Source organism: Pelophylax lessonae (assembly GCF_965119305.1).
Source record: "Pelophylax lessonae genome assembly, chromosome: 10".
Lineage (NCBI taxonomy): Eukaryota > Metazoa > Chordata > Amphibia > Anura > Ranidae > Pelophylax > Pelophylax lessonae.
This window is the reverse complement of record NC_138777.1, coordinates 241,199,908-241,227,213: the sequence shown is the minus strand read 5'-3', so window position 1 is coordinate 241,227,213 and position 27,306 is coordinate 241,199,908. Positions and strand designations below refer to the sequence as shown.

At 49.0% G+C, this 27,306-nt stretch overlaps 3 protein-coding genes across 3 annotated transcripts in view; all 3 read left to right on the top strand.

Moving 5' to 3' along the window:
• The window catches only part of NAE1 (NEDD8 activating enzyme E1 subunit 1), a 66,559-nt gene extending 56,226 nt beyond the window's left edge, over positions 1-10,333 (top strand). The window contains exons 18-20 of the mRNA XM_082269958.1: positions 2,687-2,801; positions 5,833-5,882; positions 10,068-10,333. Of these exons, the coding sequence (XP_082126084.1) occupies positions 2,687-2,801; positions 5,833-5,882; positions 10,068-10,177 (275 nt within the window). The 3' untranslated portion in view covers positions 10,178-10,333. The remainder of the gene's footprint in view (positions 1-2,686; positions 2,802-5,832; positions 5,883-10,067) is intronic.
• The window catches only part of DYNC1LI2 (dynein cytoplasmic 1 light intermediate chain 2), a 332,150-nt gene that overhangs the window by 83,871 nt on the left and 220,973 nt on the right, over positions 1-27,306 (top strand). The gene's annotated exons all lie outside the window — the stretch shown is intronic.
• The window catches only part of TERB1 (telomere repeat binding bouquet formation protein 1), a gene marked incomplete at its 5' end in the record, with an annotated part of 113,547 nt that continues 104,914 nt past the window's right edge, over positions 18,674-27,306 (top strand). Inside the window, one exon of the mRNA XM_082271067.1 lies at positions 18,674-18,734. Within this exon, the coding sequence (XP_082127193.1) occupies positions 18,674-18,734 (61 nt within the window). The remainder of the gene's footprint in view (positions 18,735-27,306) is intronic.

Here is a 27,306-nt window from a genome sequence, read left to right as displayed (position 1 = left end):
CACAGAGGTCAGACGTTTCTTGTAGTTGGAAGCACAGAGGTCAGACGTTTCTTGTAGTTGGAAGCACAGAGGTCAGACGTTTCTTGTAGTTGGGAAGCACAGAGGTCAGACGTTTCTTGTAGTTGGGAAGCACAGAGGTCAGACGTTTCTTGTAGATGGAAGCACAGAGGTCAGACGTTTCTTGTAGTTGGAAGCACAGAGGTCAGACGTTTCTTGTAGATGGAAGCACAGAGGTCAGACGTTTCTTGTAGATGGAAGCACAGAGGTCAGACGTTTCTTGTAGATGGAAGCACAGAGGTCAGACGTTTCTTGTAGATGGAAGCACAGAGGTCAGACGTTTCTTGTAGATGGAAGCACAGAGGTCAGACGTTTCTTGTAGATGGAAGCACAGAGGTCAGACGTTTCTTGTAGATGGGAAGCACAGAGGTCAGACGTTTCTTGTAGATGGAAGCACAGAGGTCAGACGTTTCTTGTAGATGGAAGCACAGAGGTCAGACGTTTCTTGTAGATGGAAGCACAGAGGTCAGACGTTTCTTGTAGTTGGAAGCACAGAGGTCAGACGTTTCTTGTAGTTGGCCCCCAGGTTTGCACACATCTCAGGAGGGATTTTGCTCCACTCTTCTTTACAGATCTTCTCTAAATCCTTAAGGTTTCTTGGCTGTCGCTTGGCAACTCGAAGTTTCAGCTCCTCCATGTATTTTCTATAGGATGAAGGTCTGGAGACTGGCTAGGCCACTCCATGACCTTAATGTGCTTCTTCTTGAGCCACTCCTTTGTTGCCTTGGTGATATATTTTGGGTCATTGTCATGCTGGAAGACCCATTCATGACCCATCTTCAGTGTTCTGGCTGAGAGAAGAAGGTTCTCATCCAAGATTTTACAATACATGGCCCCGCCCATTGGCCCCTCAATGCGGCAAAGTCAACCGGTACCTTATCAGAGAAACAGCCCCAAAGCATCATGTTTCCACCTCCGTGCCTGACTGTAGGGATGGTGACTGTAGGGACGATGACTGTAGGGACAATGACTGTAGAGACAGTGACTGTAGGGAAGGTGACTGCAGGGACAATGACTGTAGTGACGGTGACTGTAGGGACGGTGGCTGTATGGACAGTGACTGTAGGGACGATGACTGTAGGGACAATGACTGTAGGGACGGTGGCTGTATGGACAGTGACTGTAGGGACGATAGCTGTAGGGACAATGGCTGTAGGGACGATGGCTGTAGGGACGATGGCTGTAGGGACAGTGACTGTAGTGACGGTGACTGTAGGGACAATGACTGTAGGGACGGTGGCTGTATGGACAGTGACTGTAGGGACGATGGCTGTAGGGACGATGGCTGTAGGGACGATGGCTGTAGGGACAGTGACTGTAGTGACGGTGACTGTAGGGACGGTGGCTGTAGGAAAGGTGACTGTAGTAATGGTGACTGTAGGGATGGTGACTTTTTAAGGACGGTGACTAGGGAAGGTGGCTGTAGGGAAGGGGACTGTAGTGATGGTGACTATAGGGAAGGTGGCTGTAGGGACAGTCGCTGTGGGGATGGTGACTGTGGCGACCATGGCTGTGAGGAAGGTGACTGTAGGGACGGTGACTGTGAGCAAGGTGACTGTAGGGACGGTGTCTGTAGGGATGGTGTTCTTGGGGTCAAAGTAAGCATTTTTCTTCCTCCAAACATGGCGAGTAGAGTTGATGCCAAAGAGCTCAATTTTGGTCTCCTCTGAGCTCAGCACTTTCTCCTAATCCTTCTCTGAATCATTTAGATGTTCACTGGCATGACTGTACATGTGCCTTCTTGCAGAGGGGGACTCATGGTTTGAGGAAGAAAAAATGCTGTCTATGACCCTAAGAGCACCATCCCTACAGTCACCGTCCCTACAGTCACCGCCCCTACAGTCACCATCCCTACAGTCACCGTCCCTACAGTCACCGTCCCTACAGTCACCGTCCCTACAGTCACCGTCCCTACAGTCACCATCCCTACAGTCACTGTCCCTACAGTCACCGTCCCTACAGTCACCGCCCCCACAGTCACCATCCCTACAGTCACCGTCCCTACAGTCACCGCCCCCACAGTCACCATCCCTACAGTCACCATCCCTACAGTCAGGCACGGAGATGGAAACATGATGCTTTGGGGCTGTTTCTCTGCTAAATGTACAGGCCGACTTTGCCGCATTGAGGGGCCAATGGGCGGGGCCATGAATTGTAAAATCCACGCTTTGCTATATAAATCCTGCATAATAATAGTGATTGATTGTATAAATCTCATTAATCTTTCTTCATATCCTGAAGATTGGTAATCCTCAGATCCCATTACATTTCTGTGTGGATCACTTCCTGAATACAAAGGCAGCGATCTCTTTATCCAAAGCCAATGTTATTGTATCTCCGCAGTTACATGTTATTGGTTGAACTGGATGGACTTGTGTCTTTTTTTCAGTCTAACTATGTAACTATGTAACTATGTAACACATCGATAAAAAAAATAACAACTAAAAAAATAAAGAAAACCTAATCACATTTTTTGTCCAAGTATCAAAATACAAAAAAAAAAGGGGAAAAAGTAAACTCCTGGCGTTTATAACCGATAAGAGAGGTTAGTGAAATGATTTCTATGAGGGTGTATGGGAATTGTACCTCAGTAGAAGGAGGCTCATCATCCGCTGTTCTTCTCCTGCAGGCGTCTATAACTACCAGGTAGAAGGGGATTTTGGGAAGCTGAAGACGTGTCTGAGCGGTCTCCTCCAGGAATACGGATTATCTCTGTGTGTGAAGGATGAATATATCCAGGAATTGTAAGTCTCTCACCATTTCACATCCATAGGAAGCTCTGCCATCCCCCCCTCCCCCATACAAAGGGAGAAATCTGACAGAAAACCTTTGCTGTACAAATTGGTTACATTCCTAAAGTTTACATCATTTCTATTCCAGTAATTCGAGTGTCTTGCAGGAAGTCGGGTGCTCTGGGAGTGATGGGATAGACGAGTGTCTTGCAGGAAGTCGGGTGCTCTGGGAGTGATGGGATAGACGAGTGTCTTGCAGGAAGTCGGGTGCTCTGGGAGTGATGACATAGACGAGTGTCTTGCAGGAAGTCGGGTGCTCTGGGAGTGATGACATAGACGAGTGTCTTGCAGGAAGTCGGGTGCTCTGGGAGTGATGACATAGACGAGTGTCTTGCAGGAAGTCGGGTGCTCTGGGAGTGATGGGATAGACGAGTGTCTTGCAGGAAGTCGGGTGCTCTGGGAGTGATGCGATAGACGAGTGTCTTGCAGGAAGTCGGGTGCTCTGGGAGTGATGACATAGACGAGTGTCTTGCAGGAAGTCGGGTGCTCTGGGAGTGATGACATAGACGAGTGTCTTGCAGGAAGTTGGGTGCTCTGGGAGTGATGCGATAGACGAGTGTCTTGCAGGAAGTCGGGTGCTCTGGGAGTGATGGGATAGACGGATAGACGAGTGTCTTGCAGGAAGTCGGGTGCTCTGGGAGTGATGGGATAGACGAGTGTCTTGCAGGAAGTCGGGTGCTCTGGGAGTGATGCGATAGACGAGTGTCTTGCAGGAAGTCGGGTGCTCTGGGAGTGATGACATAGACGAGTGTCTTGCAGGAAGTTGGGTGCTCTGGGAGTGATGCGATAGACGAGTGTCTTGCAGGAAGTCGGGTGCTCTGGGAGTGATGCGATAGACGAGTGTCTTGCAGGAAGTCGGGTGCTCTGGGAGTAATGGGATAGACGAGTGTCTTGCAGGAAGTCGGGTGCTCTGGGAGTAATGGGATAGACGAGTGTCTTGCAGGAAGTCGGGTGCTCTGGGAGTAATGGGATAGACGAGTGTCTTGCAGGAAGTCGGGTGCTCTGGGAGTGATGGGATAGACGAGTGTCTTGCAGGAAGTCGGGTGCTCTGGGAGTGATGGGATAGACGAGTGTCTTGCAGGAAGTTGGGTGCTCTGGGAGTGATGGGATAGACGAGTGTCTTGCAGGAAGTTGGGTGCTCTGGGAGTGATGGGATAGACGAGTGTCTTGCAGGAAGTCGGGTGCTCTGGGAGTGATGACATAGACGAGTGTCTTGCAGGAAGTCGGGTACTCTGGGAGTGATGACATAGACGAGTGTCTTGCAGGAAGTTGGGTGCTCTGGGAGTGATGACATAGACGAGTGTCTTGCAGGAAGTCGGGTGTTCTGGGAGTAATGACATAGACGAGTGTCTTGCAGGAAGTCGGGTGCTCTGGGAGTGATGGGATAGACGAGTGTCTTGCAGGAAGTCGGGTGCTCTGGGAGTGATGACATAGACGAGTGTCTTGCAGGAAGTCGGGTGCTCTGGGAGTGATGGGATAGACGAGTGTCTTGCAGGAAGTCGGGTGCTCTGGGAGTGATGACATAGACGAGTGTCTTGCAGGAAGTCGGGTGCTCTGGGAGTGATGACATAGACGAGTGTCTTGCAGGAAGTTGGGTGCTCTGGGAGTGATGGGATAGACGAGTGTCTTGCAGGAAGTCGGGTGCTCTGGGAGTGATGGGATAGAAGAGTGTCTTGCAGGAAGTCGGGTGCTCTGGGAGTGATGGGATATACGAGTGTCTTGCAGGAAGTCGGGTGCTCTGGGAGTGATGGGATAGACGAGTGTCTTGCAGGAAGTCGGGTGCTCTGGGAGTGATGACATAGACGAGTGTCTTGCAGGAAGTTGGGTGCTCTGGGAGTGATGGGATAGACGAGTGTCTTGCAGGAAGTCGGGTGCTCTGGGAGTGATGGGATAGACGAGTGTCTTGCAGGAAGTCGGGTGCTCTGGGAGTGATGGGATAGACGAGTGTCTTGCAGGAAGTCGGGTGCTCTGGGAGTGATGGGATAGACGAGTGTCTTGCAGGAAGTTGGGTGCTCTGGGAGTGATGGGATATACGAGTGTCTTGCAGGAAGTTGGGTGCTCTGGGAGTGATGGGATAGACGATTGTCTTGCAGGAAGTCGGGTGCTCTGGGAGTGATGGGATAGACGAGTGTCTTGCAGGAAGTCGGGTGCTCTGGGAGTGATGACATAGACGAGTGTCTTGCAGGAAGTCGGGTGCTCTGGGAGTGATGGGATAGACGAGTGTCTTGCAGGAAGTCGGGTGCTCTGGGAGTGATGACATAGACGAGTGTCTTGCAGGAAGTCGGGTGCTCTGGGAGTGATGACATAGACGAGTGTCTTGCAGGAAGTCGGGTGCTCTGGGAGTGATGGGATAGACGAGTGTCTTGCAGGAAGTCGGGTGCTCTGGAAGTGATGGGATAGACGAGTGTCTTGCAGGAAGTCGGGTGCTCTGGGAGTGATGGGATAGACGAGTGTCTTGCAGGAAGTTGGGTGCTCTGGGAGTGATGGGATATACGAGTGTCTTGCAGGAAGTTGGGTGCTCTGGGAGTGATGGGATAGACGATTGTCTTGCAGGAAGTCGGGTGCTCTGGGAGTGATGGGATAGACGAGTGTCTTGCAGGAAGTCGGGTGCTCTGGGAGTGATGACATAGACGAGTGTCTTGCAGGAAGTCGGGTGCTCTGGGAGTGATGGGATAGACGAGTGTCTTGCAGGAAGTTGGGTGCTCTGGGAGTGATGGGATAGACGAGTGTCTTGCAGGAAGTCGGGTGCTCTGGGAGTGATGGGATAGACGAGTGTCTTGCAGGAAGTCGGGTGCTCTGGGAGTGATGGGATAGACGAGTGTCTTGCAGGAAGTCGGGTGCTCTGGGAGTGATGGGATAGACGAGTGTCTTGCAGGAAGTTGGGTGCTCTGGGAGTGATGGGATAGACGAGTGTCTTGCAGGAAGTCGGTCAGACGCTCGGCGTTCTCTGCTGCACTAACTGTGAATATTTCTTCTTTTCCAGCTGCCGGTACGGAGCAGCCGAACCACACACCATCGCTTCCTTCTTAGGAGGTAAATCCATCATCTGTCTGATAAACAGGCCTTCATCATCAACCTCTCCTATGTTACTGACACACCCAACCCCCCCCCTATAGTCACACTATGGAGGGAGAGTTACAGGAGAGTGCAGAATCTGGTGCAGCTGCATGGCAGCCAATCAGTTTCCAGGTTTTCTTGTCAAAGCTTCATTGAAGAAGCTGATGTTAGAAGCTGATTGGCTCCCATGTACACCAGATTCTAAATAATAAATGTGCAGTTGAACCGTTTATTCCCACCTGTCAACCCCCCTCCCCCAACCACTTGCCAGCCGGGTATCATACATTTACTGTGGAAGGTTGGCTTTATTGCGCAAAATCACATACCTGTACGTCATGTCATGCAATAGCCTCTAGGTGGCGTGCACGTGCTGCCGGAGACCCTGTTGCATGCTGATTGTAGAGACGGGGAGCCAATCAGCAGGTCTGGTGGCCACCCGCGATCATTCCCGAGACAGGCAGAACAGCGGTCTGTCTATGGAAACAAGGCAGATCACCGCCCTGACAGGGGAGAAGATGGAGATCTTGTGTTCCTGCTAAGATCTCTGTCTTCCCCCACACAGTTAGCAAGCACTGTGGGTAGGGACACATTTAACCCTTTGATCACCCCTGATGTTAACCCCTCCTCTGCTAGTGTCATTAGTACAGTGACAGTGCATATTTTTAGCCCTGATTACTGTAATGGTGTGACTGGTCCCCAAAAAAGTGTCAGGTGTTCAAATTTGTCCACCGCAATATCGCAGTCCCGCTTTAAGTCGCTTATAGCTGCCATTACTAGTAAAATAATAAATAAATATAAAGTCCATAAATCTATCGCATAGTTTGTAGACGCAATAACTTTTGCACAAATCAATATACGCAGAGATTTGTTTTTTTACCAAAAACATAGCAGAATACAGATTGGGGTAAATTGATGAAGAAATTGAATTTTTTACATTTTTTTATTGGATGTTTTATAGCAAAAAGTAAAAAATATTGTTTATTTTTATTCAGAATTGTCGCTCTTTTTTTTTGTTTTTTAGCGCTAAAAACAAAAATCACACAGGTGATTAAATACCACCAAAAGAAATCTCTATTTGTGGGGAAAAAAGGACATCAATTTTATTTGGGTACAGCGTCGCACGACCGCGCAATTGTCAGTTTAAGTGATGCAATGCCATATTGTAAAAAACGGCCTGGTTATGGGGGGGGGGACCTTCCGGGGCTGAAATGGTTAAAGAGGGGCTCCAGTCTCTAAAATAAACAAACAATTCAGCAGGTACAAATCCTGTAGCTGCTGACTTTTACCTGTCCAGGGATCCCGCGATCTCAGAACCCCGAGCCGATTGGTCAGCCGCTTTTGGGTGCAGGTGCTGGCATTGTAAGCTGACAGTAAAGCCTTCGTGCTCCACAGCCGGTTTCTGGGACCTGTGTGTGTGTGTCCCAGAAGGCAGCGGGGGAAGGAGGAGGGGCCAGAAATGTCATAGATCACCAATTGTGATCTTACTTGGAAGTGGAACCTGTCAAAACCGGCTACTCGCTCCTTTTGGGTGAAGCTCCGCTTGAAGCTGTAATAGGCAGCGGAGGGGGTGTGTCCATGCTGCTGCTGCCGCGATGCTTCTTTTGGTGATTGCGGCTAGATTGATGAGCAGACGGGAAGCCTGCCGAACGCTATACATGCATGTCAGTGGGGAAGCGGCACAAACGCCCCGCAACCTCCTGCAGTGCACACGGTTGTAGCATGATTGTCGGCAAAAATGGGATTAAAACAAGCGGAGAGGAGGCGTGGCATTGCTTCCTCTGGGGAGCAACACAGATCAGGCTTCAGAGGTGAGGGAGATGTAGACGGCTCTCAGTCTGTACTAACAATCAGTGGCTGGGGGGACCAACTTCTGATCATGTGACCACAGTGACAGCCAATCATAATGGTCACATGATCAACAATCCTCCCCCCAGACATACAGACATATTAAATGGATGCCAGTGCTAGGTGGGAACAGTTAAAGAGAACCTGTGCTATGGCAGCTGTGCCCAAAGAGCCATGCAGAGAGAATAGGGCTAGTCACCGGTATTACCTGCGGGTTTCCAGCTGCTGATCTCTTCCCCATTGATGGTGAACCAGGTCTCTGTATGGAAGAGTAGCAGGGCTTTGCTTCCTCATTTCTGCGTCATTGGCTGGACCTCTGCAGAGAGATGACTGGTTCCTCCCACAGAATAAGGGCCCCTCTCTGCAGCTTTCCTATTCAGGCTGATTTTTAAAGAAAACAAACTTTAGACTTTGCACATCTTTTGTTTTGATGGACATGGAATGTATTCAGCTCATTTACCCTGAGGGATCATTTGGGTTTGAATACCTTTGCTGGGTTTACTGGAGAGCTCACAACTAGGGATGATCGAACGGTTCTGGTCGACCATCGGTTCGACCCGAACATTGGCTGTTAGTGGTTCGGCCGAATTCCGAACTTTTTGCTGAAAAAGTTCGGAATTCGGCAACCAGAACCGACCAAAATGCAATGGGCTTTAAAAGCCTGTGATTGGACCAGAAACATCAGTAAAAGCCAATTGAGGGGGCAGGAGAATGCTAGGAATGTGATTGGAGTGACTAGGGGGTCCATAGGCCAATCATTAGTGAATACGCCCCCCAGTATATAAGATAGCCCCGCCAAATTCCTAGCATTGTAATACAGGGCTGTGGAAGAGAGTGGAAGCAGTTCTGTTACTTCTGCTTCAAAAGTGTCATTTAGCATTTATTAGTGTGGGGAAAGGGATATCTAGTGTAGTTAGGGTGCTATTTTCCACTTTAGTTAGATTCAAAAATCTAGTTTCTGTAGGGAAAGTGTTAAGTGTCAGGATGACCGTAGTGTAGTGTAGGGTTAACTTACTCTGACTGCTATGGCAGGGTGACCAAACCCTTCCATGTCAAGGTGACCGCTATAGAGAAAAGATCGTTTCTCTTAGGTGACTTATAGAACAGCGATATGGCTTCTCCCCTGTCAGCCTGCTTTTTGCTGCAGGCGTTTATAGGGATTTTTTAAAGGACAAGTTTGGAGGCAGGCATGACATCTGAACTTCTGTATAGGGGTATATACACACACACATGTATGTATATATACAGCTACACATATATAGATGTGAAAGTAGCAGAACACTATGCTTGCGCTAATTAAATAATTAACAGGCATATGTCTCCGCTCCTATCACACCTATATATGTGTAAGTGTAAAATACATATAATTGTGTGTGTATATATACCCCTATACAGAAGTTCAGATGTTTTGCCTGCCTCCAAAGACCCACAGAAAATGCCCAAAAAAACGCCTTCGCCAAAAAAAACGCCCAGGTGTGTTATTGCAGGCGTTTTTTTTGGGCATTTTTTTGTGGGTCTTTGGAGGCAGGCAAAACATCTGAACTTCTGTATAGGGGTATATATACACACACACTTATATGTATTTATACACATACACATATATAGGTGTGATAGGAGCGGAGCCATATGGCTGTTAATTATTTCATTAGCGCAAGTATAGTGTTCTGCTACTTTCACACCTATACATGTGTGTGTGTATATATACATATAAGTGTGTGTGTATATATACCCCTACACAGAAGTTCTGATGTTATGCCTGCCTCCAAAGACCCACAAAAAATGCCCAAAAAAATGCCTGCTACAAAACCGGCAAGGTGTGAAAATAGCGGAGCCATATCCCTGTTCTATATTAATTCTAATACAAACAATCTTTTTTTTTCTGGTTCTGGACATGCTACAGAGCTGCGACTTCCCAGGTACACCTTTTAGACCCCCCAGACACCAAATCCAAAAAGAAATCTTTTTTATTTTTTAATTTTTTCAATAATTGGCTCTCTATCAAAAACTACAATTTTTAAGAACTTTTTTTTTGTGTGATTAATAGTCCCTGGGGCATGACCCAGAACCCTAGGCACTTTTGAGGGGCATTTATTGGGTTTTAGGGCTTCAAAATTGTGTTTTTTTATTACCGAAGTTCGGGTCCCATTGATTTCAATGGGGTTCTGAAATCCGGGCCGAACTTTTGGGAAGTTCCGGTGTTCTGGTCGAACTGAACTTTTCAAAAGTTCGATCATTCCTACTCACAACGTGATTTTTATTTACCAAATTGGAAGTTTATTGTTCACATTAACAACATTCCATTCCTCTGTTTTTCAGGAGCTGCTGCCCAGGAAGCCATAAAGATCATTACAAAGCAGTTTGTGATATTTAATAACACCTTCATCTACAACGCCATGTCCCAGACCTCGGCTACCTTCCAACTCTGATAACATCTTCATCTACAACGCCATGTCCCAGACCTCGGCCACCTTCCAGCTCTGATATCACCTTCATCTACAACGCCATGTCCCAGACCTCGGCCACCTTCCAGCTCTGATAACACCTTCATCTACAACGCCATGTCCCAGACCTCAGCCACCTTCCAGCTCTGATAACACCTTCTTCTACAACGCCATGTCCCAGACCTCGGCTACCTTCCAACTCTGATAACACCTTCATCTACAACGCCATGTCCCAGACCTCGGCTACCTTCCAACTCTGATAACATCTTCATCTACAACGCCATGTCCCAGACCTCGGCCACCTTCCAGCTCTGATAACACCTTCATCTACAACGCCATGTCCCAGACCTCAGCCACCTTCCAGCTCTGATAACACCTTCTTCTACAACGCCATGTCCCAGACCTCGGCTACCTTCCAACTCTGATAACATCTTCATCTACAACGCCATGTCCCAGACCTCGGCCACCTTCCAGCTCTGATATCACCTTCATCTACAACGCCATGTCCCAGACCTCGGCTACCTTCCAACTCTGATAACATCTTCATCTACAACGCCATGTCCCAGACCTCCTTCACCTTCCAGCTCTGATATCACCTTCATCTACAACGCCATGTCCCAGACCTCGGCCACCTTCCAGCTCTGATATCACCTTCATCTACAACGCCATGTCCCAGACCTCGGCTACCTTCCAACTCTGACAACATCTTCATCTACAACGCCATGTCCCAGACGTCTGCCACCTTCCAGCTCTGATATCACCTTCATCTACAACGCCATGTCCCAGACCTCGGCCACCTTCCAGCTCTGATAACACCTTCTTCTACAACGCCATGTCCCAGACCTCGGCTACCTTCCAACTCTGATAACATCTTCATCTACAACGCCATGTCCCAGACCTCGGCCACCTTCCAGCTCTGATAACACCTTCTTCTACAACGCCATGTCCCAGACCTCGGCTACCTTCCAACTCTGATAACATCTTCATCTACAACGCCATGTCCCAGACCTCAGCCACCTTCCAGCTCTGATAACACCTTCTTCTACAACGCCATGTCCCAGACCTCGGCTACCTTCCAACTCTGATAACATCTTCATCTACAACGCCATGTCCCAGACCTCGGCCACCTTCCAGCTCTGATATCACCTTCATCTACAACGCCATGTCCCAGACCTCGGCCACCTTCCAGCTCTGATATCACCTTCATCTACAACGCCATGTCCCAGACCTCGGCTACCTTCCAACTCTGATAACATCTTCATCTACAACGCCATGTCCCAGACCTCCTTCACCTTCCAGCTCTGATATCACCTTCATCTACAACGCCATGTCCCAGACCTCGGCCACCTTCCAGCTCTGATATCACCTTCATCTACAACGCCATGTCCCAGACCTCGGCTACCTTCCAACTCTGACAACATCTTCATCTACAACGCCATGTCCCAGACGTCTGCCACCTTCCAGCTCTGATATCACCTTCATCTACAACGCCATGTCCCAGACCTCGGCCACCTTCCAGCTCTGATAACACCTTCTTCTACAACGCCATGTCCCAGACCTCGGCTACCTTCCAACTCTGATAACATCTTCATCTACAACGCCATGTCCCAGACCTCGGCCACCTTCCAGCTCTGATAACACCTTCTTCTACAACGCCATGTCCCAGACCTCGGCTACCTTCCAGCTCTGATAACATCTTCGTCTACAACGCCATGTCCCAGACCTCAGCCACCTTCCAGCTCTGATAACACCTTCTTCTACAACGCCATGTCCCAGACCTCGGCTACCTTCCAACTCTGATAACATCTTCATCTACAACGCCATGTCCCAGACCTCGGCCACCTTCCAGCTCTGATATCACCTTCATCTACAACGCCATGTCCCAGACCTCGGCCACCTTCCAGCTCTGATATCACCTTCATCTACAACGCCATGTCCCAGACCTCAGCCACCTTCCAGCTCTGATAACACCTTCTTCTACAACGCCATGTCCCAGACCTCGGCTACCTTCCAACTCTGATAACATCTTCATCTACAACGCCATGTCCCAGACCTCGGCCACCTTCCAGCTCTGATATCACCTTCATCTACAACGCCACCTCCCAGACCTCGGCCACCTTCCAGCTCTGATATCACCTTCATCTACAAAACCATGTCCCAGACCTCGGCCACCTTCCAGCTCTGATATCACCTTCATCTACAACACCATGTCCCAGACCTCGGCCACCTTCCAGCTCTGATATCACCTTCATCTACAACGCCATGTCCCAGACCTCGGCCACCTTCCAACTCTGATATCACCTTCATCTACAACGCCATGTCCCAGACCTCGGCCACCTTCCAGCTCTGATATCACCTTCATCTACAACGCCACCTCCCAGACCTCGGCCACCTTCCAGCTCTGATATCACCTTCATCTACAAAACCATGTCCCAGACCTCGGCCACCTTCCAGCTCTGATATCACCTTCATCTACAACACCATGTCCCAGACCTCGGCCACCTTCCAGCTCTGATATCACCTTCATCTACAACGCCATGTCCCAGACCTCGGCCACCTTCCAACTCTGATATCACCTTCATCTACAACGCCATGTCCCAGACCTCGGCCACCTTCCAGCTCTGATATCACCTTCATCTACAACACCATGTCCCAGACCTCGGCCACCTTCCAGCTCTGATATCACCTTCATCTACAACGCCATGTCCCAGACCTCGGCCACCTTCCAACTCTGATAACCTCTTCATCTACAACGCCATGTCCCAGACCTCGGCCACCTTCCAGCTCTGATAACACCTTCTTCTACAACGCCATGTCCCAGACCTCGGCTACCTTCCAACTCTGATAACATCTTCATCTACAACGCCATGTCCCAGACCTTGGCCACCTTCCAGCTCTGATATCACCTTCATCTACAACGCCATGTCCCAGACCTCGGCCACCTTCCAGCTCTGATATCACCTTCATCTACAAAACCATGTCCCAGACCTCGGCCACCTTCCAGCTCTGATATCACCTTCATCTACAACACCATGTCCCAGACCTTGGCCACCTTCCAGCTCTGATATCACCTTCATCTACAACGCCATGTCCCAGACCTCGGCCACCTTCCAGCTCTGATATCACCTTCATCTACAACGCCATGTCCCAGACCTCCTTCACCTTCCAGCTTGGACTCCGCACAGAATCAGCTTTGTTTCTGTTACTCTCCGGACGTTATTTATTTTCCTTGAAGGGACAGAGCCCCTAACACTGGCATGCTGAGGACTGACTCATCCGCTGGCTTCTTCCTGACAACAGGCATAGCGGGCTCCACTCAGATGCTGCTGCGTTATGTGTCCCCCAAGCTATTGGCTAGATTTGTGTTCCTTTACCGGTGAACTATGAAGACGGCTGTAGATTAGGAGGAGGGAGTGAAAGAGATGTATTCTGTGGCTGTGATGCTGGAAGCCAGGGGGGGTCATTCAGACTACCAGCATCCAGTAATAGAAATATCAGTTCTGGGCGGCATGATCCCGTATGTCTCAGAATGTAGAAATTGTAGAATAAATTGCAATGTTCTTGTCAGTACAACATATCCCAATAAAGTGTCTCGTGTTCTGCGTCGGCTTTCTCCCAGATCATTGTATTCTGGTTAAAGTTATTGAATTAAAGATGGCCGACGAAGGCCCAAAGTTTTGGAGCTGAAACGCGTCAATATTTTTACACAATGTATTCTCTTATGTCTGGGTGGATAACAAAGTCTACATTACTTTGCTTCAAGTTGTGTCGGACTTCTACTTTTCACAGAGAGGCCAGTAATTCGCTTATCTCTGTGCTCAGCTTTTATATCAGAGTCGATCATACATTGTTGGGGAGGAATGGAACAACCAATTCCTCCATACACACAAAGGAGGTGAGAGGTGGATGAAGGAATCTCTGGAGGAATCAATCCCCCCTGTGGCACCAGTGCCATCTTAAGAGCATTAAAGGGCCCCGGGCAATGCAGTGCATTGGGACCCCCGCCTACACAATCACCCACGAGAATAAAAATGCAAATTATCGATAAGGTGATATTTATTGGTACAGCAGTGCCAGGCTAATGACCGCTTCCAAATTCTGCGGCTGGGTCCGGGGAACACACACACACGGATGGGATTTGGGCTCGACTGTCCTGTGTGTTCCCGTGGAGGCGGACAGGCATTCCTGCAGTTGTGGGCTCCCCCTCCACGATCCAAGTGGCCTGACAATAGCTCAGGGCCGACAGGCGCTTGCCACCTGCTAAGTTTGGTGGTGGGATGCACACGGGAATCAGGACTAATGCTTGGCTGAGGCTGGGTCGTTGGGAAGGTGGGGCCCCCGGGCAACTGCCCAGTATGCCCATTCGGTAAGATGGCCCTGTGTGGCACCTGCTGATGTCAGAATACACTGCTCAGCGGCTGATTGGCTTGAGTCAGATCAAGAAAAATTTTCCAGCATGTCCCTTCAATAGAAATTGATCAAACAATCAACTTCTGTGTAGCGAGGAGCCACACACTGATCAATATTCATCCAATCTTTGCTGAGCGAGATGAAATCTGATCAGTGTGTGGCCGGCATTCCTTATCAGATCCAAATGCATCTGGGCCAGGGGAAAGTCCTGGCAGTGTGGATTGGGAGGGGGGACCCATCTCAGGTAAGTTCTTTCATACAAAAAATGTAACCGGGGGGGGGGGGGGTGAGAATAAAAGAAGGTTGTGAAGGCAGAAGGTGCATTCTATGCATTAGGATAAAAAGCCTTCTGTGTGCCGCAGCCCCCCTTCCCCCCCGTAATATTTACCTGAGCCCCCTCTGTCCACGAGTGTACCAGCCATCCGAGTGTCCCAGCCATCCGAGTGTCCCAGCCATCCGAGTGTCCCAGCCATTTGTGGAAGAGAATTCCACAATCTTATTGCCCTTACTGTAAAAAAAACCCCTGCGTAGCCCGAGGTTAAATCTCTTCTCCTCTATCACATATCTTCTATGCAGGATGTGGAAACCTTACAAGCAGACCTGAACAAAATAACGGGGTGGGGGGAGGGGGGGCAACTACATGGCAGATGAGGTTTAATGTTGAAAAATGTAAAGTAATGCACTTGGGGGCCAGAAACCAGAAAGCAAGCTACTCACTAGGGGGGGGGGAACCTCTGGGTGAGTCTAGGATGGAAAAGGACCTGGGGGTACTGGTAGACAACAAGCTTGGCAGTGGCATGCAATGCCAAGCCGCTGCAAGCAAAGCCAACAGAATACTGGGATGTATAAAAAAGGGGATTCACTCCAGAAATAAAGAGATTATTCTCCCACTCTACAAGACTCTGGTCCGGCCACATCTGGAGTATGCTGTCCAGTTCTGGGCACCGGTCCTCAGGAAGGATGTGCTGGAACTGGAGAAAGTCCAGAGAAGGGCAACAAAAATAATTAGGGGAATGGAGGACATCAGCTATGAGGAAAGACTACAAGCACTGAACCTATTCTCTCTGGAGAAGAGACGATTGAGGGGGGATATGATATCAATGTACAAATACTGTACTGGTGACCCTAGCATAAGGAACAAACTATTCAGAGAAAGGGAATACAATAAGACACGTGGCCACTCACTAAAACTTGAGGAAAGGCGGTTTAACATTAAAATATGTAAGAGGTTCTTCACTGTAAGAGCGGTAAGGATGTGGAATTCTCTTCCGCAAGCAGTCGTATCAGCAGGGAGCATTGATAGTTTCAAAAAACTATTAGATGGGCACCTTAGAGACCACAACATACAGGGGTATACAATGTACAACATACAGGGGGTATACAATGTACAACATACAGGGGGTATACAATGTACAACATACATGGGTATACAATGTACAACATACATGGGTATACAATGTACAACATAGGGGGGGTATACAATGTACAACATACAGGGGTATACAATGTACAACGTACAGGGGGTATACAATGTACAACATACAGGGGTATACAATGTACAACATACAGGGGTATACAATGTACAACATACAGGGGTATACAATGTACAATATACAGGGGGTATACAATGTACAACGTACAGGGGGTATACAATGTACAACATACAGGGGTATACAATGTACAACGTACAGGGGGTATACAATGTACAACGTACAGGGGGTATACAATGTACAACGTACAGGGGTATACAATGTACAATATACAGGGGGTATACAATGTACAACGTACAGGGGGTATACAATGTACAACATACAGGAGTATACAATGTACAACGTACAGGGGGTATACAATGTACAACATACAGGGGTATACAATGTACAAAATACAGGGGGTATACAATGTACAACATACAGGGGGTATACAATGTACAACATACAGGGGTATACAATGTACAACATACAGGGGGTATACAATGTACAATATACAGGGGGTATACAATGTACAACATACAGGGGTATACAATGTACAACATACAGGGGGTATACAATGTACAACATACAGGGGTATACAATGTACAACGTACAGGAGTATACAATGTACAACGTAAAGAGGTATACAATGTACAACATACAGGGGTATACAATGTACAACATACAGGGGTATACAATGTACAACATACAGGGGGTATACAATGTACAACATACAGGGGTATACAATGTACAACATACAGGGATATACAATGTACAACATACAGGGATATACAATGTACAACATACAGGGGGTATACAATGTACAACATACAGGGGTATACAATGTACAACATACAGGGATATACAATGTACAACATACAGGGATATACAATGTACAACATACAGGGGGTATACAATGTACAACATACAGGGGTATACAATGTACAACATACAGGGATATACAATGTACAACATACAGGGATATACAATGTACAACATACAGGGGGTATACAATGTACAACATACAGGGGGTATACAATGTACAACATACAGGGGTATACAATGTACAACATACAGGGGGTATACAATGTACAACATACAGGGGTATACAATGTACAACATAAAGGAGGTATACAATGTACAACATACAGGGGTATACAATGTACAATATACAGGGGGTATACAATGTACAACATACAGGGGTATACAGGGGGTATACAATGTACAACATACAGGGGGTATACAATGTACAACATACAGGGGGTATACAATGTACAACATACAGGGGTATACAATGTACAACATACAGGGGTATACAATGTACTACATACAGGGGGTATACAATGTACAACATACAGGGGTATACAATGTACAACATACAGGGGGTATACAATGTACAACATACAGGGGTATACAATGTACAACGTACAGGGGTATACAATGTACAACGTAAAGAGGTATACAATGTACAACATACAGGGGTATACAATGTACTACATACAGGGGGTATACAATGTACAACATACAGGGGGTATACAATGTACTACATACAGGGGGTATACAATGTACAACATACAGGGGGTATACAATGTACAACATACAGGGGTATACAATGTACAACATACAGGGATATACAATGTACAACATACAGGGGTATACAATGTACAACATACAGGGGTATACAATGTACGGTTAGCAGCAAACACACACACACATCATAGGTTGAACTGGATGGACTGATGTCTTTTTTCAACCTCACAAACTATGTAACTAGGGTTGCAGTGACACCGCTTTTTTATTGGCGAGTACCAATACATACACAATGAATGGGCTCAAATCAAACTGCAAAGAATCACTTGCAGTTTCCCGCACTGCTCCTGTGTGAGCCCAGACTGAAGTCACTATGATAATGCTGAGATCGCACAGGAACGGTGGGGGAGACCACATGCGATTCGGACAGGAATCACACCGCATTCCTCTTCAAATTACATGTGGTTCTTCGCAGTGCAGTTTGTGCCCATTCATTTTGTTTGTGGTCATATTGCACCGCATAGTATCATAGCATCATTATAGATGTCATAGTACAGGTTCTGGTGCAAACGTTGGGGATCGGTGCAAACGCTCGGGGTCAGTGCGAATGCTCGGAATCGGTGCAAACGCTCGGGGTCGGTGCGAATGCTCGGAATCGGTGCGAACGCTCGGGATCGGTGCAAACGTTCGGGATTGGTGCAAGCGCTCGGAATTGATGGGAATGCTCGGAATCGGTGCGAACGCTCAGGGTCGGTGCGAATGCTCGGGATCGGTGCAAACACTCGGGGTCAGTGCGAATGCTCGGGATCGGTGAGAACACTTGGGATCGGTGAGAACGCTCGGTGTCGGTGCGAATGCTCGGGATCGGTGCGAACGCTCGGGATCGGTGCGAACGCTCGGGATCGGTGAGAACGCTCGGGATCGGTGTGAACGCTCGGGATCGGTGAGAACGCTCGGGATCGGTGAGAACGCTCGGGATCGGTACGAACGCTCGGGATCGGTGAGAACGCTCGGGATCGGTGAGAACGCTCGGGATCGGTGTGAACGCTCGGGATCGGTGAGAACGCTCGGGATGGGTGAGAACGCTCGGGATCGGTACGAACGCTCGGGATCGGTGAGAACGCTCGGGATCGGTGAGAACGCTCGGGATCGGTGTGAACGCTCGGGATCGGTGAGAACGCTCGGGATCGGTACGAACGCTCGGGATCGGTACGAACGCTTGGGATCGGTGAGAACGCTCGGGATCGGTGCGAACGCTCGGGATCGGTGCGAACGCTCGGGATCGGTGCGAACGCTCGGGATCGGTGCTCTCCCAGAGAAGCAGTGGGAAGTTAGAGGAAATCGTCTATAAAAGATGGGAATTCTCCGCCTGGAGTGTGGTCCCTGGAACAGATGTCCCCACTGGAAGATTCCCCGTCTCTCTTGTTCCGGAGACAATTCTAAAACGTATTTCTCATAACTCAGTGTCAGTGGTCACCAGGGCCAGTGGAGAGGGAAATGTCACTAATGTGGACACAGCTATATAAAACTGACAGAGGATCTAACCCTCCCCCACACTATCCAAACCTAAACTCCTAGAGATTCATTTACCTCAAATATCACCAGAGTGCAGAATGTGAAGGCAGACTCAGTTTGTAGGATATGCAGCCAGGTGTAGCGGCATTTCCTGTCGGAGAGATGGGTCACCCCGCAGGTTAGTTGTGCACTTGGTCACCCATCCTCTCATCCCGCCACTCCTCCCCCGAGGACCACAATAAAGGGACAGACTCCTCCCCTCACTATGTCACTGAAGGAGACTCCTCCCCTCACTATGTCACTGAAGGAGGAGACCCTGCAGACTCCTCCCCCTCCATGGGCGTATGTTGTATACTCCCCATGTGAATGAGGCCTTTGTAGGGATTTACAGAGAATCCGGAAAGTTCTCACGGAGCTTCACTTCTCCCACATTTTATATTACAGCCAACATGGATTCCATTCATTATTTTCCTCCATCCCCCATAATGACAACGTGAGAGAAGTTTGTATGAAATCCCATGTACATAAGTATTCACCCCCTTTGCCATGTACATAAGTATTCACCCCCTTTGCCATGTACATAAGTATTCACCCCCTTTGCCATGTACATAAGTATTCACCCCCTTTGCCATGTACATAAGTATTCACCCCCTTTGGTGAAGCTCCTTTGGCCCCAATTCCAGCCTCCAGTATTTCTGAGTATGATGCTACAAGCTTGGCTCTCCTATTTTTGGGCAGTTTCTCCCATTCTTCTTTGCAGGACCTCTCACGCTCCATCAGGTTGGATGGGGGAGGGTCGGTGCACAGCCATTTTCAGATCTCTCCAGAGATGTCCAATCGGGTTGAAGTCTGGGCTCTGGCTGGGCCACTCAAGGACATTCACAGAGTTGTCCCCTGGCCACTCCTTTGTTATCTTAGCTGTGGTCTTAGGGTCGTTGTCCTGTTGGAAGATGAACCTTCGCCCCAGTCTGAGGTCCAGAGCGCTCTGGAGAAGGTTTTCATCAAGGATGTCTCTGTACATTGCTGCATTCATCTTTCCCTCCATCCTGACTAGTCTCCCAGTTCCTGCCCACACCATGACACTGCCACCACCATGCTTCACAGTAGGGATGGTATTGGCCAGGTGATGGGCGGTGCCTGGTTTCCTCCAGACATGACGCTTGCCATTCAGGCCAAAGAGTTCAATCTTTGTTTCATCAGAGCAGAGAATTTTGTTTCTCAGGTCTGAGCGTCCTTCAGGGGACTTTTGGTAAACTCCAGGCGGGGTGTCATGTGACTTTTACTGAGGAGTGGCTTCCGTCTGGCCACTCCCATACAGGCCTGATTGGTGGAGTGCTGCAGAGATGGTTGTTCTTCTGGAAGGTTCTCCTGGAGCTCTGTCAGAGTGACCATCGGGTTCTTGGTCACCTCCCTGACTAAGGCCCCCCTCCCCCGATCGCTCAGTTTGGCCGGGCGGCCGCTCTAGGAAGAGTCCTGGGGGTTTTAAACTTCTTCCATTTACAGATGATGGAGGCCACTGTGCTCATTGGGACCTTCAATGCTGTACCCTTCCCCCGATCTGTGCCTCCATACAATCCTGTCTCCGAGGTCTACAGACAATTCCTTGGACTTCATGGCTTGGTTTGTGCTCTGACATGCACTGTTATCTGTGGGACCTTCTATAGACAGGTGTGTGCCTTTCCAACTCATGTCCAATCAACTGAATTTACCACAGGTGGACTCCAATCAAGTTGTAGAAACATCTCAAGGATGATCAGTGGAAACAGGAGGCACCTGAGCCCAATTCTGAGTGTCATGGCAAAGGATGTGAATACTTATGTACATGGCAGAGGGGGTGAATACTTATGTACATGGCAGAGGGGGTGAATACTTATGTACATGGGATTTCATACAATCTTCTCTCACGTTGTCATTATGGGGGATGGTGAGGAAAATAATGAATGGAATCCATGTTGGCTGTGATATAAAATGTGGGAGGAGTGAAGCTGTGTGAATATTTCCGGGTGCTCTTTATACACAGACAGAGATGTTGACTGACATTCAGACAGAAGAATTGAAGATAGAAGAGAATTCCTCAGTCATTCGGATGACATTCTCTCACCTCACACACTTCCTGTCCAATCAACACCACGCTCCGCCCCTCATGGAAACTTCCCATCCAATCAACTTACTCCCCGCCCCCGAGCCTCGCCTATCAGCTAACCCAGACTTTCCCCTCCCCCGCGACTTTCTATCCAATCAAAGCCCGCGGCCAGTTGATGACGTCGCCGGAAGTGCGGATCCTTTCTATTTCCGGCGAGAAGAGCGGGAGAGGAGCCTGTTGGATGGCGGTGTGTAGAGTGGGCGGGGTTTTCCTCCATCACACCTCGCTGTGTGGTACTACTAATCCCAGCGTGCCCCGGGGGAGATCTCTGTGAGAAGGCCTCAGGCTGGTCATGTTTGGTTACTAGGCAACCTGTAAAATGTGGGGTCACCTTGTCCAGCCTGACACCCCACGTGATCCCAGAGGTGTGGTCAGCTGACTTCAGTTATGAAGAATTGTAAACAGAAATGATGTAACCCCTCCCCCTTCTTGTGTAGATGACACCCCCCTCCAGTCCCCATATCTCAGAGGGGTGACACAAATATGACCTCCCCCTCCCCCGCCTTAGTGGTGTCCTATGGAGAGTGATAGAGGGGGAGGGGGGTGGAGAAGGGGATAGGTTGGGGTTTCAATCAGCTGATGTATTGGGGGTGCCGCCCCCCCTATCCATGTGTCCGGCCCCCTAATCTGCATGCGGGACGCCGGACACGCTGGTCTCTCTACATTGAAAGGGGGCACGCTGTACACTCTGCATTGATGGGGGCACGCTGGTCTCTCTACATTGAAAGGGGGCACGCTGGCCACTCTGCATTGAAAGGGGGCACGCTGGTCACTCTGCATTGATGGGGGCACGCTGGTCTCTCTACATTGAAAGGGGGCACGCTGGCCACTCTGCATTGATGGGGGCACGCTGGTCTCTCTACATTGAAAGGGGGCACGCTGGCCACTCTGCATTGAAAGGGGGCACGCTGGTCACTCTGCATTGAATGGGGGCACGCTGGTCTCTCTACATTGAAAGGGGGCACGCTGGCCACTCTGCATTGAAAGGGGGCACGCTGGCCACTCTGCATTGAAAGGGGGCATGCTGTGGTCACTTTGCATTGAAAGGGGGCACGCGGGTCTCTCTGCATTGAAAGAGGGTACGCTGGCCACTCTGCATTGAAAGGGGGCACGCTGGTCACTCTGCATTGAAAGGGGCACGCTGGTCACTCTGCATTGAAGGGGGCACACTGATCTCTCTGCATTGAAAGGGGGCACGCTGGTCTCTCTGCATTGAATGGGGGGCACGTTGGTCTCTCTGCATTGAAAGGGGGCACGCTGGTCTCTCTGCATTGAAAGGGGGCACGCTGGTCTCTCTGCATTGAAAGGGGGCACGCTGGTCACTCTGCATTGATGGGGGCACACTGATCTCTCTGCATTGATGGCTTCTATGTAGAAAGTTTATGTTCATCACATGTTCACATGATTGGTCCGTGTTGTTTCAGCTCATCCAGAGGAATGTGATGGAAGCGGATCGGTCCGGGGGAGGACTTTGCTCATTTGGTGAGATTATAGATGAATAGCTTCCTGCCCCGCTACGTCTCTCTCAGTGCAGATGTGAATATATATTGAATGTCATCACTCTTTGAATTGTGTATTAGGGCCAATTCACACCACGTGGGGGCAGTGCGTTCTTTATTCATGCATCAAAAACGCATGGATTGTAGGTTATATGGGTTTCAATAGCAAAGTTCACACCAGTGCATTCCAGTTCCAGAAAAAAAAGTATAACATGCTCTATTTCTCCTGCACTGGGCTGTACTGGAGCGCCCCGCACTGGAATACACATGTCCTTACTTAAGGTTAAGAAAAAAGAAGAGGGAAAAATGCACTGGACTGCATTAAAAATGACTGAAGAACACGCATGCAGAAAAGCATTTGGAACGCATCTGGACTGCATTTCTATGGTGTGAACTGGCCCTTCATTTTTATGAATTTACATCTTTGTAACATTGCAACAAGCTCACCGATCGAATCCCCAGCCCGCAGTGTCCCATGTGGTCATGTGTTGCTGTCTATATTTCTGATGATGTAGAGCACAGTGACAGGTACTGAGCCTCTCTGACCACAGTGACAGGTACTGAGCCTCTCTGACCACAGTGACCGGTACTGAGCCTCTCTGACCACAGTGACAGGTACTGAGCCTCTCTGATCACAGTGACCGGTACTGAGCCTCTCTGACCACAGTGACAGGTACTGAGCCTCTCTGACCACAGTGACAGGTACTGAGCCTCTCTGACCACAGTGACCGGTACTGAGCCTCTCTGACCACAGTGACAGGTACTGAGCCTCTCTGACCACAGTGACCGGTACTGAGCCTCTCTGACCACAGTGACCGGTACTGAGCCTCTCTGACCACAGTGACAGGTACTGAGCCTCTCTGACCACAGTGACAGATACTGAGCCTCTCTGACCACAGTGACAGGTACTGAGCCTCTCTGACCACAGTGACAGGTACTGAGCCTCTCTGAGCACAGTGACCGGTACTGAGCCTCTCTGATCACAGTGACAGGTACTGAGCCTCTCTGACCACAGTGACAGGTACTGAGCCTCTCTGACCACAGTGACAGGTACTGAGCCTCTCTGATCACAGTGACCGGTACTGAGCCTCTCTGAGCACAGTGACCGGTACTGAGCCTCTCTGATCACAGTGACAAGTACTGAGCCTCTCTGACCACAGTGACAGGTACTGAGCCTCTCTGATCACAGTGACAGGTACTGAGCCTCTCTGACCACAGTGACCGGTACTGAGCCTCTCTGACCACAGTGACAGGTACTGAGCCTCTCTGACCACAGTGACCGGTACTGAGCCTCTCTGGGCACAGTGACAGGTACTGAGCCTCTCTGAGCACAGTGACCGGTACTGAGCCTCTCTGACCACAGTGACAGGTACTGAGCCTCTCTGACCACAGTGACAGGTACTGAGCCTCTCTGAGCACAGTGACCGGTACTGAGCCTCTCTGATCACAGTGACAGGTACTGAGCCTCTCTGAGCACAGTGACAGGTACTGAGCCTCTCTGACCACAGTGACAGGTACTGAGCCTCTCTGACCACAGTGACAGGTACTGAGCCTCTCTGACCACAGTGACCGGTACTGAGCCTCTCTGACCACAGTGACAGGTACTGAGCCTCTCTGACAACAGTGACAGGTACTGAGCCTCTCTGATCACAGTGACAGGTACTGAGCCTCTCTGAGCACAGTGACCGGTACTGAGCCTCTCTGGGCACAGTGACAGGTACTGAGCCTCTCTGACCACAGTGACAGGTACTGAGCCTCTCTGAGCACAGTGACAGGTACTGAGCCTCTCTGAGCACAGTGACAGGTACTGAGCCTCTCTGACCACAGTGACAGGTACTGAGCCTCTCTGAGCACAGTGACAGGTACTGAGCCTCTCTGACCACAGTGACCGGTACTGAGCCTCTCTGGGCACAGTGACCGGTACTGAGCCTCTCTGACCACAGTGACAGGTACTGAGCCTCTCTGAGCACAGTGACCGGTACTGAGCCTCTCTGACCACAGTGACAGGTACTGAGCCTCTCTGAGCACAGTGACAGGTACTGAGCCTCTCTGATCACAGTGACAGGTACTGAGCCTCTCTGACCACAGTGACAGGTATTGAGCCTCTCTGACCACAGTGACAGGTACTGAGCCTCTCTGATCACAGTGACAAGTACTGAGCCTCTCTGACCACAGTGACAGGTACTGAGCCTCTCTGAGCACAGTGACAGGTACTGAGCCTCTCTGAGCACAGTGACAGGTACTGAGCCTCTCTGAGCACAGTGACAGGTACTGAGCCTCTCTGACCACAGTGACAGGTACTGAGCCTCTCTGAGCACAGTGACCGGTACTGAGCCTCTCTGAGCACAGTGACAGGTACTGAGCCTCTCTGACCACAGTGACAGGTACTGAGCCTCTCTGACAACAGTGACAGGTACTGAGCCTCTCTGATCACAGTGACAGGTACTGAGCCTCTCTGACCACAGTGACAGGTACTGAGCCTCTCTGACCACAGTGACAGGTACTGAGCCTCTCTGACAACAGTGACAGGTACTGAGCCTCTCTGATCACAGTGACAGGTACTGAGCCTCTCTGACCACAGTGACCGGTACTGAGCCTCTCTGACCACAGTGACAGGTACTGAGCCTCTCTGACCACCTCTGTGTATTGTTCCTGTGACTCCAGTATAATGGATGAGCTGTAAAGAAGCAGAAATCCACCCTTGTGCAGGAAAGCAGGCGCCATAGGGGGGTAGGATTTATCTTTACATATGTAGCCCAAAACAAGGAAATAATACCACCCAATGCCCCCCAAACTCGTATGAGTCAGATCAGCGTGTGACCAGACTCATGCAAGCAGTAAGGATCAGCTTGTCAGGCTCTGGTAGACTTCAACAAAATGGATGCCGTCTGCACACACACAAACACTGACTCCCTGCTGTATGAATGTGAATAATGCCCGGTACACAATATTCATTCAACCTAACAGACTGAATGGGAAAAAAACTGAGGGGGTTCAAAAGGAACAGCTGTACTAACTATGCAATGTTAGTATAGCGATCTCCCTGCTGAGCTATTGTGTTCTGACATGGGAACGCCCTCCCCCCTCCAGAACACACCGGTCCGGGGATATGATCTCCATGTATTTATACCTATATATTTATATGTATCATATCCCCCCCTTATGTATTTATACATGGCGATCATATCCCCCCTTATGTATTTATGCATGGCGATCATTTCCCCCCCTTATGTATTTATACATGGCGATCATATCCCCCCTTATGTATTTATACATGGTGATCATATCCCCCCTTATGTATTTATACATGGAGATCATATCCCCCCTTATGTATTTATACAAGGAGATCATATCCCCCCTTATGTATTTATACAAGGAGATCATATCCCCCCTTATGTATTTATACATGGTGATCATATCCCCCCTTATGTATTTATACATGGCGATCATATCCCCCCTTATGTATTTATACATGGTGATCATATCCCCCCTTATGTATTTATACATGGAGATCATATCCCCCCTTATGTATTTATACAAGGAGATCATATCCCCCCTTATGTATTTATACATGGTGATCATATCCCCCCTTATGTATTTATACATGGAGATCATATCCCCCTTATGTATTTATACATGGTGATCATATCCCCCCTTATGTATTTATACATGGAGATCATATCCCCCCTTATGTATTTATACAAGGAGATCATATCCCCCCTTATGTATTTATACAAGGAGATCATATCCCCCCTTATGTATTTATACATGGTGATCATATCCCCCCTTATGTATTTATACATGGCGATCATATCCCCCCTTATGTATTTATACATGGTGATCATATCCCCCCTTATGTATTTATACATGGAGATCATATCCCCCCTTATGTATTTATACAAGGAGATCATATCCCCCCTTATGTATTTATACATGGTGATCATATCCCCCCTTATGTATTTATACATGGCGATCATATCCCCCCTTATGTATTTATACATGGTGATCATATCCCCCCTTATGTATTTATACATGGAGATCATATCCCCCCTTATGTATTTATACAAGGAGATCATATCCCCCCTTATGTATTTATACAAGGAGATCATATCCCCCCTTATGTATTTATACATGGCGTCTCTGATCACAGTGACAGGTACTGAGCCTCTCTGACCACAGTGACAGGTACTGAGCCTCTCTGATCACAGTGACCGGTACTGAGCCTCTCTGACCACAGTGACCGGTACTGAGCCTCTCTGGGCACAGTGACCGGTACTGAGCCTCTCTGACCACAGTGACAGGTACTGAGCCTCTCTGACCACAGTGACAGGTACTGAGCCTCTCTGACCACAGTGACAGGTACTGAGCCTCTCTGATCACAGTGACCGGTACTGAGCCTCTCTGACCACAGTGACCGGTACTGAGCCTCTCTGGGCACAGTGACAGGTACTGAGCCTCTCTGAGCACAGTGACCGGTACTGAGCCTCTCTGACCACAGTGACAGGTACTGAGCCTCTCTGACCACAGTGACAGGTACTGAGCCTCTCT